Here is a 14,458-nt window from a genome sequence, read left to right as displayed (position 1 = left end):
AATAAAGACGCTATAGCTCTTGAGAAACAGATCGCTCCTTCATTCGAACGCGCAAAGTCTATAATATTCAAGATCGCCATGAGTTCATTCTTCTAGGATCGCCGAGGAGCCCCAAGTCTGAAACCAGACTGGAGCCGTATTTCTAGCCAAATTAGATCAGAGACATAAGGAATTAGAAGGTAAGAGGTTTCAAAGCGGAATCACGTTAGTGAGCATGACCGAGTTGCAAAAACAGCGGCAGTATCATGCCGATGACAGAAGCGACCAGATCGCGCATGGACTTGTCGGACTTAGTAGGGATGTCTCTGGAATCGCCATATCCATTCATTGGCAGTTCGCGCAACTCCGAGTCCGGGCTGTTCTCCTGCATTGTATGCATGGCAACATAACTAGAGACGGTTAGTTACCGTGGTCTCTGGCAGTCACTGAGACCAGAGGATAACCTACAGAAAAGTTCCAGCGGAGAATAACAACAACATTCCAGTCCTCCACAAAGTGGCTGCCTCGTCACTGCTAGAGCCCGAGCCCACAATCCGCACGAAAAGAAATGTGGCCATTGCGCCAAAGGGAGCCGCCAGGCTGAAGACTACCAAATGAGCTCTCGCGGTCCGACTCGACACGCCCTGCTTGAGCAACACCGATGTAAGTCCAAAGGACGCGGGAGCTTTGTGCACCATAATAGCCAGGAAGATGATAAAACTCAACCCGGTATCGGAGGTAGATGCACCCAGAGCGATGCCGTCAGCTGCCGCATGGATGACGAGACCGGTGGTTGTCGCAAAGCTATGACTTCGACTAGAGGTACTGCCGGCGTCCAACAGACCTCCTTCTCTGGAGGGTGAAGGATTGCGTCGCAGTCCGGATCCCAGATTGTCCAGAGAAATGTGGTAGGGCGGTCTTTGTTGCTTTGAAGGCGTTGCAAAATCGGGTAGTTTATCGATGAGGTACATCAGGATAAAACCGCTGATCAAGGCAACTCCAATCCAAGCATGTGAAGAGTTCTCTTCTTTATGTCCATTGTGTTCATCCTTATTCGACTCACCCTCCTCCTCTCGCTGTCGCAATTCAGGTTGGTCGTCGCGGGTAACGTGCACTGTCCGTATGAGTGGAAGTGTGGGTGACAAGGTAGATGTCTCCGGTGAAGACATGGCCAGGGGATGTGTAAAATCTGCGTCCTTATTCGAGTTGGAGAAATCGACCGCAGCGACAGCCGGAAATGGTTGGTGTTGCCATTCTACGGCCGTCATTGAACGAGTGCTGAGACCTTTTCGATCATTATGCGAGTTCGCACTGTAAAGAGTTTCCACGCCCTCCGGAATTATAACAATTAAAGATGTCCCAACCAAAACTCCCATTCCAAGGGAAGAAATTAATCGCAACTGCGAGGGGGAAAGCGTAAAAGCGAGCGGTAATGAGCCGACGACGAAGGATCTACATCGAGACGAGACGACCATTAGTTTTCTATTCTTCCTTGAAGACGAACGAAATATGATCTCAATGCTCACGTAATTGCCATCACAATGCTCAAAGCGAGCAAAGTGAAGAGTCCCTCCATGGTCGACCTTTCGTCCCAAGAGCTTTTGTCTCCGCCTTATAGGACCTCAAACATGATGTCAGTTGCGCGATTGGTCGAATAGCTTGCGCTGGTTGGGTGTCAGTAGGCACTGAGGCTATAACTGAGCCTTGACAGAAGTGTTCGACAGAAAAAAATATGAAAGAGTCCGATTGAGGAGTAAATAGTTTATACAAAATTCGCACTATTTGGGATATGAAGGAGACAGACACACCGCAGACGGACAACTAAACGTGGCGTGGCCAAGCAGATTGCGATCCGCCGCAAAGGGAACAGTCACAGATGGCGGCAGGACCCACAAAGCGGAAGAGGAAATGTTTCAGGAACAGGGAGACATCGAGGTATAGCAGTGAGAGTCAAAGGGTCAATATCAGAAAATTGTCAAGTTTGGGACTGAATAGGTGAGCTTGTAAATGTGGCATCTGTCAATTTTTGATGCACGACATGAATTTAGGTTCGCCAACCAGCTGGTTGATTCTCTATTCCTCAATCCTTCTCAATAATTACAGATCGACTTTTAGCTTTGCACGTGCTGACATCGAAGCCTAAGGTTGAAAACCAGTGCGTCCAAGATTGTCTTGAGAACTTCATTAAGTACGAATCTTCAATACCCCTATATCGCAGAACAGGTAACGAGGTTATCAAATAGAGGTCGAATAGCAGAAGTGTAGCAGGCATGATCAAGCTCTGATCAGCAAGAATTGGTCATACTGAGCAGTCTACTAGACATTTAGTGAAGAAGCCTATAATCATACTTACTATGTCTTCTTATTCCTGGTAATCCTATGACGAGAGTGATGCGCCTATTTAATTTTATTAAATGCATTTATTAGGTCCAACATGGCTTTGGTCACATCTCCCTGCATGGCAGCCGTCCAGTCAAGGTTGGGGTCAAAACAGCCCATGTACCACTTAATTATCGCCAACAGATCAAAGGTCTCCCGTTCTCTGTTATGGTCCTTCCAGTCTTCATTCTCCAGCCAAAGGCAGGCAGTGTCTGGTGCTTCCTGCGTAATGGCAAGTTCAGCTTCCTATACCCGTGGTGTGGTTCTCCACTTGATCATCTGGAAGTTGACATCCTTTTGGGTATTGAGAAATGCTTAAGTGAGCCTGGGGTCTGATCCTGTTCGGCCAAGATCTTAACTTCAGCTTAGTCGAGATTTAGTGTGCTCAGGGTCGCCTGAAAATGCTTGGTGTCTGCAGAGGCATTTGTGTTGTCTTGCTCCCATCGAGCACTCAGCGCGAAAGAGTTGTTGTAAATTCGGCTGTGATTATTCACAGCGCTAGTGATCGCGTCCCCAAACTGTGCGTGAGTTATTGTGTTCATGGTTTTGTCTGCGCTGATGGCTGCCATGGTGGATTTATGGAGTTATCTTGTAAAGCGAGTGAGGTTTTGAGTGTGTTTAGAGGATTGTATGAAGAGCTGGGTGTGGGAAGGTTTGAATGTCTCCTGAAGGAGCTTTACGGTGCTACCTGCTGAGAGATAACTGTTACTGTACAGGGCCACCGCATATACGTCTTCTAAAACTAGAGGAAAGGTGTCCTTAAGCTTGTGTAAGTGAGTTGTATTTACCCAATTCATTATCATCTGCTGGCGCTGAGTATCACCGACGAATATTGTAATGGCGAAAAGTATAATGTGCGCTGTCTCGAGGTCTGCTGTGACCTTGTTGGGATACTCGTCTCCTAGATTGATGTTGTACTTGCCAGAGATTACGCATTTGTTGCTATCTCTCTGTAGTGCTTCTTCTCGGAGCTGTTACTATTGCCTATGTGTTGTGGACTTGTCTATCATAGTAGTAAGACCCTCTAGTGAGTCTTCCAAGCCAGTTTGTGGCGAAGGTGTAACCTGTGCTGTCTTATCCCCAGCAACTTTGAGGGGTGTTAGGAGGCTAGTTATTATGCTTTATGCAAGTTGCTTTAACTTAACCTGCGCTCTGTCCTGAACTATGTCTTGCGCAATCTTGCGTCTCCTGTCCGCAATGTCCGCAGGTAGGTAGTTAGAAGTCTCACAAAGGACGTGCACCGCGTTATCAGTAGTATCTGAGGGCTCATAGTCGCGGAGTATTGCCTAGATGTCATCTGGCATTTCTGCCTTCCATCATCGATTTGCCTCTGTAAGGGGAGATAGATGCAGCACTGATTCCCTCAATGAATGCATGCTGGGCAGCAACCCATGCGATATAACCATCGTCTCCTAGAAGGAGATGGAGCATGTGCTGCCTATGGTAATGATGCCATCCCTCTTTGGTGGTCCCGACCTTGGTAGCTGAAGATAGCCAAGCTTATAATGACAAGTGAGTAGAACGCTCTATAGGTATCCATTTGCTTGTTTCAAATCCTCCATTAACCATTATGATATCAGAGGGGAAACATTGCATAACCTACCTTGATGACCTTTTTGGCCCTTTGTCATTCGCCTAATGGCAGGTAGCCCTTCAACGTGGCCTGAACGTCGGCTGGCATCTCTGTGAGATTGACAGTATCTATTTTTGATGTCGTCGCAGTCATATTAAAGTTGCTTGGGTCCGGACTGGACGTTATGATTCTTTCACCAGCCATCTTCTATCAGAATCCAATACCCCTTGACTGTCTAGATGATGTAGTCCTTGTCTAGGGATTGCATTATGGTGGTGTAACCTTTTGACAGTTATCCACAGCCGCAAAGGTACAACAGAGTGGTGGCTTGTGGAGAGACTTTTTGGATCCAAGAGATGCAGATAGGGACGAACAAAGTCCTTCTTTTTAGGGTCATGGCCACTAGTGACTTGTCATCATCAGGATCCTCAGACTCCAATTACCCCTAATATCAGTGGAAAAAGCTCCTGACCCATGTCTACTTGCTGCTAGACAGGGGCCGCTGCCCTGTCCAGGCGGGAGGTCCATAACCATGCATGGTATAAATGATGGTTTAATAATATGCATTAGTAACAAGAATTCCCTAAATATGAGAAGATTACCTACCCATGTAGCTAAGTAACTGATGTTGACCCCCAGCCCATCCCCTTTGTGTTTTGCCTCACAGACCACTAAATTCATACTGATATCACTCGGATCACTGTACTAAAATGAGTAATCTGCGTCGCCTATAATCACAAGATCCTCATCTTGTCAGGAGAGAGTAACTTCCAGTCATATTTCTATTATAAGATAGAGATGCTTGCTCCTTATTTTCAGATGTAAGGCTCTGTAATTCTTTTTAAACTTCTCTCATTGCTCAGGTTTACTGTGTGATATGACAGTTGCTTCGCAAGTTAAGAAAGATATGGTAGCATTCTATAAGAATACTAAGCATGGAGAGAAAAGGAAGGAAGGATGTACATAGAGAATGAGCGCGGTTCAAATTAGGCGCCAGGGTAGGTCCATGAACTGAGGACGAACCAACTGGTGACTTGGAGATGGGGAAGATGTGAGAGATCCGCGGCGCTGGAGTGGGTTGAGTTGCAGGCTTGCAACTCAGCATAGAAAGTGAATAATGCAAGATTCTCAGGGCCTTGCTCTTGGATGATGGTCTGGTCTGGTGTCGAAGAAATTCACAATCATGTTCTCCCTGCGAGATGAAGAGCAGGGCAATTCACATGCCAGCAGTGCTCATGCTGATCAAGGCAATTGACTCTGCTGTTGTCGCTGCCATGTTTCTGATTGAAATGCACTGGTTTGTATTTAGTATGGTGAATGAAAGAGTTTAGCTGATTTCTAAAGATGAGAGTAATCTTGTTGGCATTTCGCAGAAGAACTTGGTCCAACACATTTATGCTGTTGTTATGTTGCCTCTCCTACTGATGCAATTGAGTCTACCTAAGACAAGAAGCAAGTCTTCTATGTGACTTGAATAATTGGCCACTGACCATAGCATATGAGTAGATTGGCAGACCGAGAAGAGTTAGAGAAAATTAATCGACGCAATTAAGAAAGGATTATTGTCCCAGTTAGCTCGGCACGGGATAAAGGCATACATATGGCTGCTCAGTGCAACGTGGAGTATCGTGTAGAATAGCTTGCTAACCCGAGTATCGCAGGACGCACCTTCAACGCGCAATAATTCTACCTGTCTCTCACTTGGTCAGTCAGATGACGGCTTCCGGTCCATTCATTCGGTGTCAATCTTGGGAGATTAGCGCTGTTGCCCATCCGAGGTATCTGCACCTTCTTGGTACCGGCAACCATCATCGGTTTGAGAAGGCCTGAGACGATACTCTGGGCAAGTTGGTGCAACTTATTGCCCGCCCCAGCCTGAATGATATCCTCGGCAAGGTTAACTCTACCATCTGATGGAAGGTCCCTGAACGTTTCCCGAAGGAGCTTCACAGTCTCGTCGTCCGCATCCAGACGGCGAAGGACTCCAACCGTATGTCCCCTTGTATTGCAGTTTTCGCGGGGATATCATGATACAGGAGCGCGGATACGCCCGAGAGTATGCGCTATTAGCATTTAAGCTGCGATCTGCGCGATATTTTCAGGACTCATGTGTTTTCTGGGTGGACAGCTCCTTTGCAAGGACTCATCCTTGGACTTCAGCTGATCCAACCAAAAGAATCTCTGCTGCGGCTGCTGTGGTGTACAAAATATGGCCTAACAGCGTCCCGGGAAATGCGGCAGCTGATTCACTGGCCAAAGAAGCTCGGAAATCCGTCGCGAGAAATCTGTCGCGATATTACCTCTCAATTTGACGTTTGAGGAGGAGGCATTGTTCTCGTTGCCATAAACACAGCCTTGAGCGAGGATACCTGAGCAACTTATAAGACAGTGGGTCATCATACATTACCTACGGAAGCAATTCTCAATTAGCTGAATTGACGGAATTGAATATTATCAATAAGAAGTGCCGTTCGAAAATCTATCAATCAAAGCATCTAACTGCAGCCTCATAATAACTACCCCGTAGATGGACGGGTAACTAAGCAACAGCTCTCGATGGCGCTAATCCTAGAAAGGATATACCTGCTAAGCTCTCCGCGCAACGCGGTTATCCCCAACACGCGCCGAGAAAGGACGAGAAACTATCTTCAGCTCAGGTCTTCCTCACTGTTGCCGTAACATTTCCTGTCATCCGTCCATAGCGTCTCAGTATGGAAAACGAAGGCGACTGTATTTTCCCACCATTCCACGTCAACTCTTTTCCTCACTGTCCTGGATCCAGCTGATCGTGAAATGCATTCTTCCAGGGACGTGCGATGCGAACGACGCCGTCAGCATCACAATAGTCCAACCCGACGAACAGAAGCTGAAGACTGTCTCTAGCTTTCACCCTCAATTTACATACCCCATCTTCGGCGATGATGAGACCATCTTCGGTTACAAGGGCTTGATTATCCGTCTACGGTTCGCGGCGCATGACCTCCGACCGCACCTTCACACCTCGTACGATGAGAAATTCAAGCCCGTTGAAGACATTGCGGCAGTCGATATTCTAAAAACTTTGAGACCATGGATCTCAGAAGGTTGGTATCACCCACTAATATTGCTCCGTTTCTTTCTAATGAAGACATCAACTTGTAGAGGCCTTTGTCACCCTCCCCGACTACGAAAAAGCCGTGCTAGAGGATACAGACGCGAAAGATTTCAAACCCCCGGGCAAGTTGGTACACAGCTATGTTTCTCGGAATAGAAACTATGAGATCTGGGCCGGCTCACTGGCTGACCTTAATGTTCGACGGTTGCTGGATCGTGCCCAAATCTTCGTGTCGCTCTTCATCGAGGCAGGCACCCCTCTTGCCACAGATGATCCTGAGTGGACGCTGCAAAGATGGACTGTCTACTTCGTGTATGTGGATCTACTGTCCCATGACGTGATGACCCATTACGGCCGCTGATGAGTCTCCTACAGATACGAGAAAGTGAAACCCCCAACACCCACTGCTTCCGAATACTCCATCGTCGGATATGCGACAACCTATCGCTGGTGGCATTACCGTAGGGACAAGACACAAGTCCCCATTGTCAAGAACGATCCCTTTCCCTCTGGACCGGAAATTCATCCTGCGCAGCTCCCATCGCGGCTGCGTATCGCCCAGTTCCTCATCCTCCCTCCTCATCAGAAATCAGGACATGGCAGGCACTTGTATAGCACCATCCATTCGGCATGCGTACAGGACCCCACTGTTGTTGAATTGACCGTCGAAGATCCGAACGAAGCCTTTGATGTTCTCCGCGACTCTGCGGACTACCACATACTGAGTCCTGAATTCATCAAGCACGAGGTGAATATCAACCCCGATCCCTACGAGGCGCAATCAAGAAACCAACGACCACGACGTGTTCCTACGGCCGCCCTCATTCCAGTCAAACTCCTCCGTGACATTCGTACATCATACAAGATTGATTCTACACAGTTTGCTCACATTCTCGAAATGTTCCTGTTGAGTCAAATCCCTCTCAAAAATAGACATGCCGGCGGAGCCAACATGTCGCGGCTCCTGATTAGGAAGCACAGGGCGGAGGATCCTAACGAACGGCGCTACTACTGGTGGCGCATGCTCACCAAGCAGCGCCTGTACAAACGATCCAAGGACATCCTGATCCAGCTGGATCTTGATGAGCGCATCCAGAAACTCGAGGAGACAGTGTCAAATGTTGAAGAAGGCTACGAAGTTCTTTTGAAAGAATTCACTGAGCGTGAAGAGAAACTCAAGGCCAGGGGGAAAGAACAGTCTCCAGGTGCCGAAATTTCAGATGATGCGAGCGCTGGACCCAGCGGGACTAGCAGAGATCAACGGGTCAAGCGAAAGTTCACGGTGGAGGACGAGGAGGACGAGGTTGAGGAGTCAGATACGGCCAAACGAACAAAAGTGTAGAGGCGTATGACAATATCTTGACGGTGCAGTTGGTCTTGAGAAACTGCGCAACGTCCTGTCTATGTATTTTACCAATTGAGGACTTGAGATTCGTCGTTCTACACAAATGTATGTGATCGTATCTACTTGCAATTGCACGAGTTCATCCGAAGCCGCTGATTGGAGGCCAAAGGTGTTTCCAGGATCTGTTACCTTGCGGTGTACAGAGCGCGCCGGTCAACTATACTATTCGTTTCTGCTGAGCGATTATGAATGAGCCATCGAAGATACAGTGGGTGGGATGGAAGAGGGTCAAGAATGGCAATAATAACAATACGAGCCTCCATCGGTCATGCTCAATCGCGAATCTCGGAACTTCACTTTCTCCGGGTCTTTGCAGTTGCGACCACCCGCCGCTGGAAGCTCATGTGGAGCTTATTTGATATCCTTGGACATATCATATAATTTCTCTCTTAAGTCCTGATCCTATATCACGAATCTTATTGACTGTCTTTTCAAATTACCCTTTTCTTATTTCATTGACCAGGACAGGCGCTCTCCGTGCCGCCTTAAAGCTTAATCCCAGCCAGCCTATCCCTCAACACACCTGCCCACCCTCACAATGGTGAGTAAACTCCCCCAGGGAACATGGCTATTACTCTATGCAATTTTACAGCTCGTGTCGCTAAGATATCGCGCACCTCATAGTTACCATTGGGTCTTCTGACGGCCGCCCAAGGCCACCCCATGCTTGTGGAGCTCAAGAATGGCGAGACGCTGAACGGACATCTTGCCAACTGCGATAACTGGATGAACTTAATACTCAAGGAGGTTGTTCAGACTAGCCCCGAAGGCGACCGCTTCTTCAGATTACCAGAGGTCTACGTGCGAGGAAATAATGTGCGTTACCTACATGCTACACTCGACGTGCTCTCGTTCTGAGCTAACGAGCGTTTAGATCAAATACTTGCGAATCCCGGAGGAAATTGTGGAGATGGTCAAGGAACAGCAGCAAAGCCAGCCGCAGAATCGCAACCGTGGTGGCCGTGAGGGCAGGGGCGATAGAGGCCGTGGTGGTGGCCGTGGCGGGCGAGGTCGCGGCCGGGGTCGTGGTGGCAGTTAGATGAGGGTATGGTATGCGCATAACGAGACGAACAGAGAATGATGGATACCCGGGGGAGATCAAGCATGTAAATTGCTACGAAAGACCGGTTGGTTGGTTTGTCGAGCATGGCCTTGGCGTATCTGGCTCGGTGTCTCTTTTTTTCTTCAATGGGATTACTGCTCTTGAACATGGTCGTCCACTAAATTCTGTCCGTAAAGTATAAAAATTTATCAATATATTCCGCATCTATTCTGGTTATGGGTATTTCTCTGACGTTGTCACAAGTCACGTGAGTATGCATCTCTTCTTCGGCTTCCCGATGCGCCTAGACAATTTCGCTTTGCATGGGCTCGAGATGCGCCGAAGTACGGTCATTCTCGATGGACTCTGGTATTGTCTATGTCCATCATTTCGGATCAGTGCTTCACATATTAGGCTGCCATTCACGAGAGGGAAAAAGCCACAAAGGCATGATTTCTCATCGGCATTCGGCACTACGCCGCGAAGATGTCTGAACAGCGATGCTACAAAAGTTAGTGAGGAGCCAAAGGCGCAAAAAGGCACTGAGAGCCAGGGGGATGACCACAGCGGGTCCTCTATAGCACAGCAGTCTTCCCAACGATCTCGATTGAATTCTGAGCGCCGGGAACACGTCAGTCCGCCTCTGAGCCCCAGCATCACACTACCTCCGTCTCCCGGTGTACCCAAAAATCTCGAAGAGCGGTCAACGCCGGACCTTGAGAATCGACTTCAAGAACTAGCAACTGGAAGTCCTAAGATCCTCAGCGCGTCGCAGATATTACGAATATTGATCAGAGATCGCCATGTGCGCCCCGAAGTACGACACTACCGAGCGCTGATTCTTGCCAACTCCGATGCGGAGCGTGGCTCGCCAGATGTTGTTCGCCAATTACTCTTGGAGATGGAGAAAAATGGGATACCTGCAGATTCTGGTACACTTCATGCTGCGTTGCAGGTATGGCATCTCATTGTGTCTAACGGCATAGCTCTACGAGTAAGGGTTACTTGACTTACACGGACAATCATCATAGGTTCTCGCTGTTCATCCTGACTATCTACTGCGTCAAGAAATACTGCGCACCCTCCGAGATCGATGGCTGCCTCTTAGTCCCGCTGGTTGGCACTACGTGGTGGCCGGCCTCTTGAGAGAGAACCAATTCGAACTCGCACTAGACCATATCGCGAACATGGAGCGGAAGGAAATTATGGTCGAGAATTGGCTACACAGTCTGTTGATATACAGCCTCTGCGACATTCAGGATTTCGACGAAGTCCTCCGGCAAATGCGCAAGCGGACAAGTCAGGGTCATGACATGACGACGGAACTGTGGCTGTATGTGTTGGATGTGGCAGTCGCGGCATCTCATCTCGAAATTACCCGATACATATGGACGCAAATGGTACAACTGGGGTATCTCCATCCTTCGAAGGTCCTGTGTAGGGACACTTTGACGGTCGCGGCCGAAAAGGGCGACACTAAGCTCGCTTCTTTAGTTATCCGATTTCTTTCGGAAAGTGATGTCGCTCTGATCTTGCAGGATTACGAGAAGACCGTAGAGGCGCATGTCAATTCTGGCAAGCTCTCATCGGCATTCGAGATTCTCTGTAAGATGCACAAAGCCGGTATCAAATTGGAACACACTTCGACGCGGGCCATTTTCAACTACATGGTTCAGACGAGGACTAGTCCACGGCAGGCATGGGCTATTCTCAAGAAGCTGAAATCCTTGAAATACCCGATTCCGATGGAATGCGCGCATGTGATCATCGAGCTTTGTGACTATGAATCCTTTAATGACCCATTTGCGGTCGATGAAGGGATCTCGCTCTATCAGGAGCTCTATACTTTGTGTCCAGGCAAGGCCGACGTTTCGATCTACAACACCCTTATAGGGATGGCGCGCAGAGCAAAGAACATTCAAGCCGGCATGTTTGCGGTAAAGGAGATGTCCTCGCTTGGAGTGATCCCAAACGACAAAACTTTTGAGCACCTGATCATGATGTGCTTAGATGCTGGCAATTTTGAATCGGCTTACAGGTACTACCAGGATTTGGTCGCGCGGGATTTCCGTCCCGATGCATACACGCGCCAACAGATCAAGAGCGTATGCTCCGAGTCCAACGATCAATTTGCGATTCAGTTGAGAAACGATCCGCAGATGCAGGATGACTCAGCCGACGATCTGATTGAGCCCAGTGAAGGAGCTTCAGATCAGTCTTTTTCTATCAGAAAGATAGGGTCCGAGACGCCCCCAAGATATGCAGACCGCTCGGAGCGTCGCATGCGGGAGCCTCCCATGCGGGTGCTTCTCTCCAAGGAAGCCCGTCGAGCGGCGAGCAAGGAGAGACGAAAGAGGAAGCGAAGACGCTTGGCGATGGCCAGGGCCCAAGATGAGGAGGGCTGGTTGGACTATGAGCCAGGGGGCCTGGTGCCGGAAGATCAGTTGAAGCCTGATGAGACGCGAACCAGCTAAATTTGGAGACGAGGGGCTGAAAAAGGCACCCTGCTCGTCCAGTTGTATACGTATCGCAATTTATACCTTGTATAGTACAGTTGTATACCCGTGGAATACGAGGAAATGAAAAATGATACCACCACTGGAATTGTCTGAGTAGCAGATTTGTCACTTGCCAGCGAGTCGGTGACGGCCCCAACGGTTGCTCAAGATCGCTTCATGGTGTTCAACCATCAGATATTTTAGCCATGACTAGTTGTGGTTGTGTGGAGTAGTACTGCTTGAGTCTGAGTGAGACACAATGGACATCAACGAGATGGCCTAAACATTTAATGAAACCCCCAGTGCATTAACCCTTGTTGAAGCCAAGAATCGGTGGTCAAACACCCAAACTTTGGTTCGAACTTCGAACTCCTAGTCGAACGTCTCACAATGATCAACAGGAGCGAACTCAGAGGATAGATATGAGGCACATTCAGGAGTCGCTCAACATGGTCGCTGGTTCGATCGCGATAGCTATTATGAATGATGCTGATCCCTTGTGAAATTATGCAGGCAACGACCCAATGCGACACTGGATACAAGACTGGTGTCAGGGAGCAGTGCAGGCCAACATAAGCTCCGAGAACTGATATCCTTGTGATCGAACCTTAGTCGACGTTTTGAACTATGGTTCACTGCAGCAGTCCTTCATAGTTCATGCTCTACGGAGTAAGTGTCCCAGGAGCTATTCAGGGGGGGCGGAGGAACATCTCAAACACTGGACTGAGACAGTGCCGAACTATGCATGGATCCTCGGTTTGCGATCGTCGGACTAAGCCAGTCAAGTCAGTTCATCGTCTGAGGCTCAGATCTTGAGACGACAATGGGTTGCAATTGATTCATCGCACGGCAGACATTGGTCTCTTTGGTTTTCGGTACTTGGTTGCACCTGCGACGCGGGTTCTCTTGCTGATTATAATTAGAAACCTGACGAGACACCCAGTGACACAGCTTCGCGCACCTCACATATTTGCAGGAGATCGACATCCGCGGTTGGAAACCTAGGCACAGGGCCACAAGGGTGCATGGTCATTATGATGTTTTTGATTCTAATTGTGACAAATTGAGGACGCTGGAAAGTCTGCTCCACCCGTACCTGCAGGCCAGAAGCAGGTCTCTCCCATGCTTGCCTGCCCTAGAACTTGTTTGGCTATATATGAGTCGCAGACATTCTCGATCACGTCCTCGTCACTTCAGCGCCCTTCTTCCTCTTCTTTCACTCTTCATTCATTCTTCATAATAAAGTCCTCGATGGGTCGCGGGCTTTCTGTTGACTTAATCTAATACTTATCATCTGTCTTGCCGGTGTATATATCTCTTGCGCATATATATTCCTCAGTCACCTTTATTCTATCTATAATTTCATACCGCGATCAACCACGTCAACATGCAGTTTGCTACGTTCCTGCTAGTCGCGCTCCTGTCGATCTTCGACATAACCTTTGCGGCTCCCACCTATCACTATCACTATCTCACCGTGAGCCCTGCCCTGACCTGGCATGTCTCCAACTTTTATACCGGCTGCTCTCCAGAGGGCTGTGACTATCGATTCGATATTCTCGGTATCGCTACTCCAAACACTCCCGGGTTCAACACTACGTGCAACGGCACCGATGTGGAGACAGACTACACCTTTTGCAGAGACAAACACATCAAAGCTAAACTAACAGCTTTGAAGTCTCGCGGATGGAAGATCGAGGTCATGCACGCTTGGTTCAAACCTGGAGCCGAATTCTACGCCGAGGGTTCGGCCAACGTCACCTCTACTATGAGGAACTTTACTATTCCTGTGACGGATACATATGGTGCTGCTTAAGCTGGCAATGGCGCTTCGATACTTGATCATGAGATGGCTTGACCTGAGAATCAGGTCTTTTGATGGAACGAGTCGATCGCGTTGATCCGCGATAACGGCCCTAACACTGGAGATATGAGGGTCAAGAAACGATGTACAAACTGGGATCTGTATCATTGATATGAAAATTGGTCTGTTTCTGCTACTGTCGACTTAATGATGAACCGCATGTCCTCGGGATATCCCCATACCTAGCATCTGTATTTTTGTGATGAGATATCAGGATCGAACTCAGCGTGGTTCTGTTCTTGTCCTAATAGACTGTCACGAGAGGAAAAGAAAAGGAGAGACTAAAACTCTTCCTTAATACTCATTATCTCTTCCCATATGCATGTATCACTAACACACTAGGTAAACTGTAAACAATCACATCGCCGCTCTGGTGGCTGTGACATCATCCCCGCTTTGTCCGCAAAATCACCCCAACTTGGCCTGCTTATCAAGTATCACCATTTCCAAGGTTGGCGTGTCAATTTTCACTTGTGCGGAATATCCAGGTCGCTCCAGATATCTAATTGAACAACATCAGATGATCAGTCTGCAGTAAGTGTATGTTCCATTTGACGACTGATCAGAAGATCTGGACTCCGCGAGTTCGATTAGCATCACCTGCAACCTTCTCTGCTGAACCTG

General features: G+C 48.3%; 5 protein-coding genes across 5 annotated transcripts; 4 read left to right on the top strand and 1 right to left on the bottom strand.

The window, feature by feature from the left end:
- Positions 1-205: 205 nt before the first annotated feature.
- On the bottom strand, positions 206-1,555 carry Aud_001159 (Mn(2+) transporter ATX2; the record flags this gene model as incomplete). The annotated part of the gene is made up of 3 exons (XM_043286659.1): positions 206-389; positions 448-1,431; positions 1,506-1,555. 3 exons carry the CDS (start codon positions 1,553-1,555, stop codon positions 206-208), a joined length of 1,218 nt encoding a protein of 405 aa, XP_043142594.1.
- A 5,087-nt stretch (positions 1,556-6,642) lies between these two features.
- hat1 (histone acetyltransferase catalytic subunit HAT1) lies at positions 6,643-8,367 on the top strand (the record flags this gene model as incomplete). The annotated part of the gene is made up of 4 exons (XM_043286658.1): positions 6,643-6,661; positions 6,739-7,014; positions 7,073-7,337; positions 7,401-8,367. 4 exons carry the CDS (start codon positions 6,643-6,645, stop codon positions 8,365-8,367), a joined length of 1,527 nt encoding a protein of 508 aa, XP_043142593.1.
- Positions 8,368-8,968: 601 nt separating this feature from the next.
- On the top strand, positions 8,969-9,469 carry Aud_001157 (U6 snRNA-associated Sm-like protein LSm4; the record flags this gene model as incomplete). Its single annotated transcript, XM_043286657.1, has 3 exons — positions 8,969-8,971; positions 9,055-9,246; positions 9,305-9,469. 3 exons carry the CDS (start codon positions 8,969-8,971, stop codon positions 9,467-9,469), a joined length of 360 nt encoding a protein of 119 aa, XP_043142592.1.
- A 277-nt stretch (positions 9,470-9,746) lies between these two features.
- Positions 9,747-11,946, top strand: Aud_001156 (pentatricopeptide repeat protein; the record flags this gene model as incomplete). The annotated part of the gene is made up of 2 exons (XM_043286656.1): positions 9,747-10,427; positions 10,504-11,946. 2 exons carry the CDS (start codon positions 9,747-9,749, stop codon positions 11,944-11,946), a joined length of 2,124 nt encoding a protein of 707 aa, XP_043142591.1.
- Positions 11,947-13,357: 1,411 nt separating this feature from the next.
- On the top strand, positions 13,358-13,786 carry Aud_001155 (uncharacterized protein; the record flags this gene model as incomplete). The annotated part of the gene is made up of 1 exon (XM_043286655.1): positions 13,358-13,786. One exon carries the CDS (start codon positions 13,358-13,360, stop codon positions 13,784-13,786), a length of 429 nt encoding a protein of 142 aa, XP_043142590.1.
- Positions 13,787-14,458: the final 672 nt, after the last annotated feature.

Source organism: Aspergillus udagawae (assembly GCF_001078395.1).
Source record: "Aspergillus udagawae IFM 46973 DNA, scaffold_1, whole genome shotgun sequence".
Lineage (NCBI taxonomy): Eukaryota > Fungi > Ascomycota > Eurotiomycetes > Eurotiales > Aspergillaceae > Aspergillus > Aspergillus udagawae.
The sequence above is the reverse complement of the archived record's forward strand: the minus strand, read 5'-3'. Positions and strand labels throughout refer to the sequence as shown.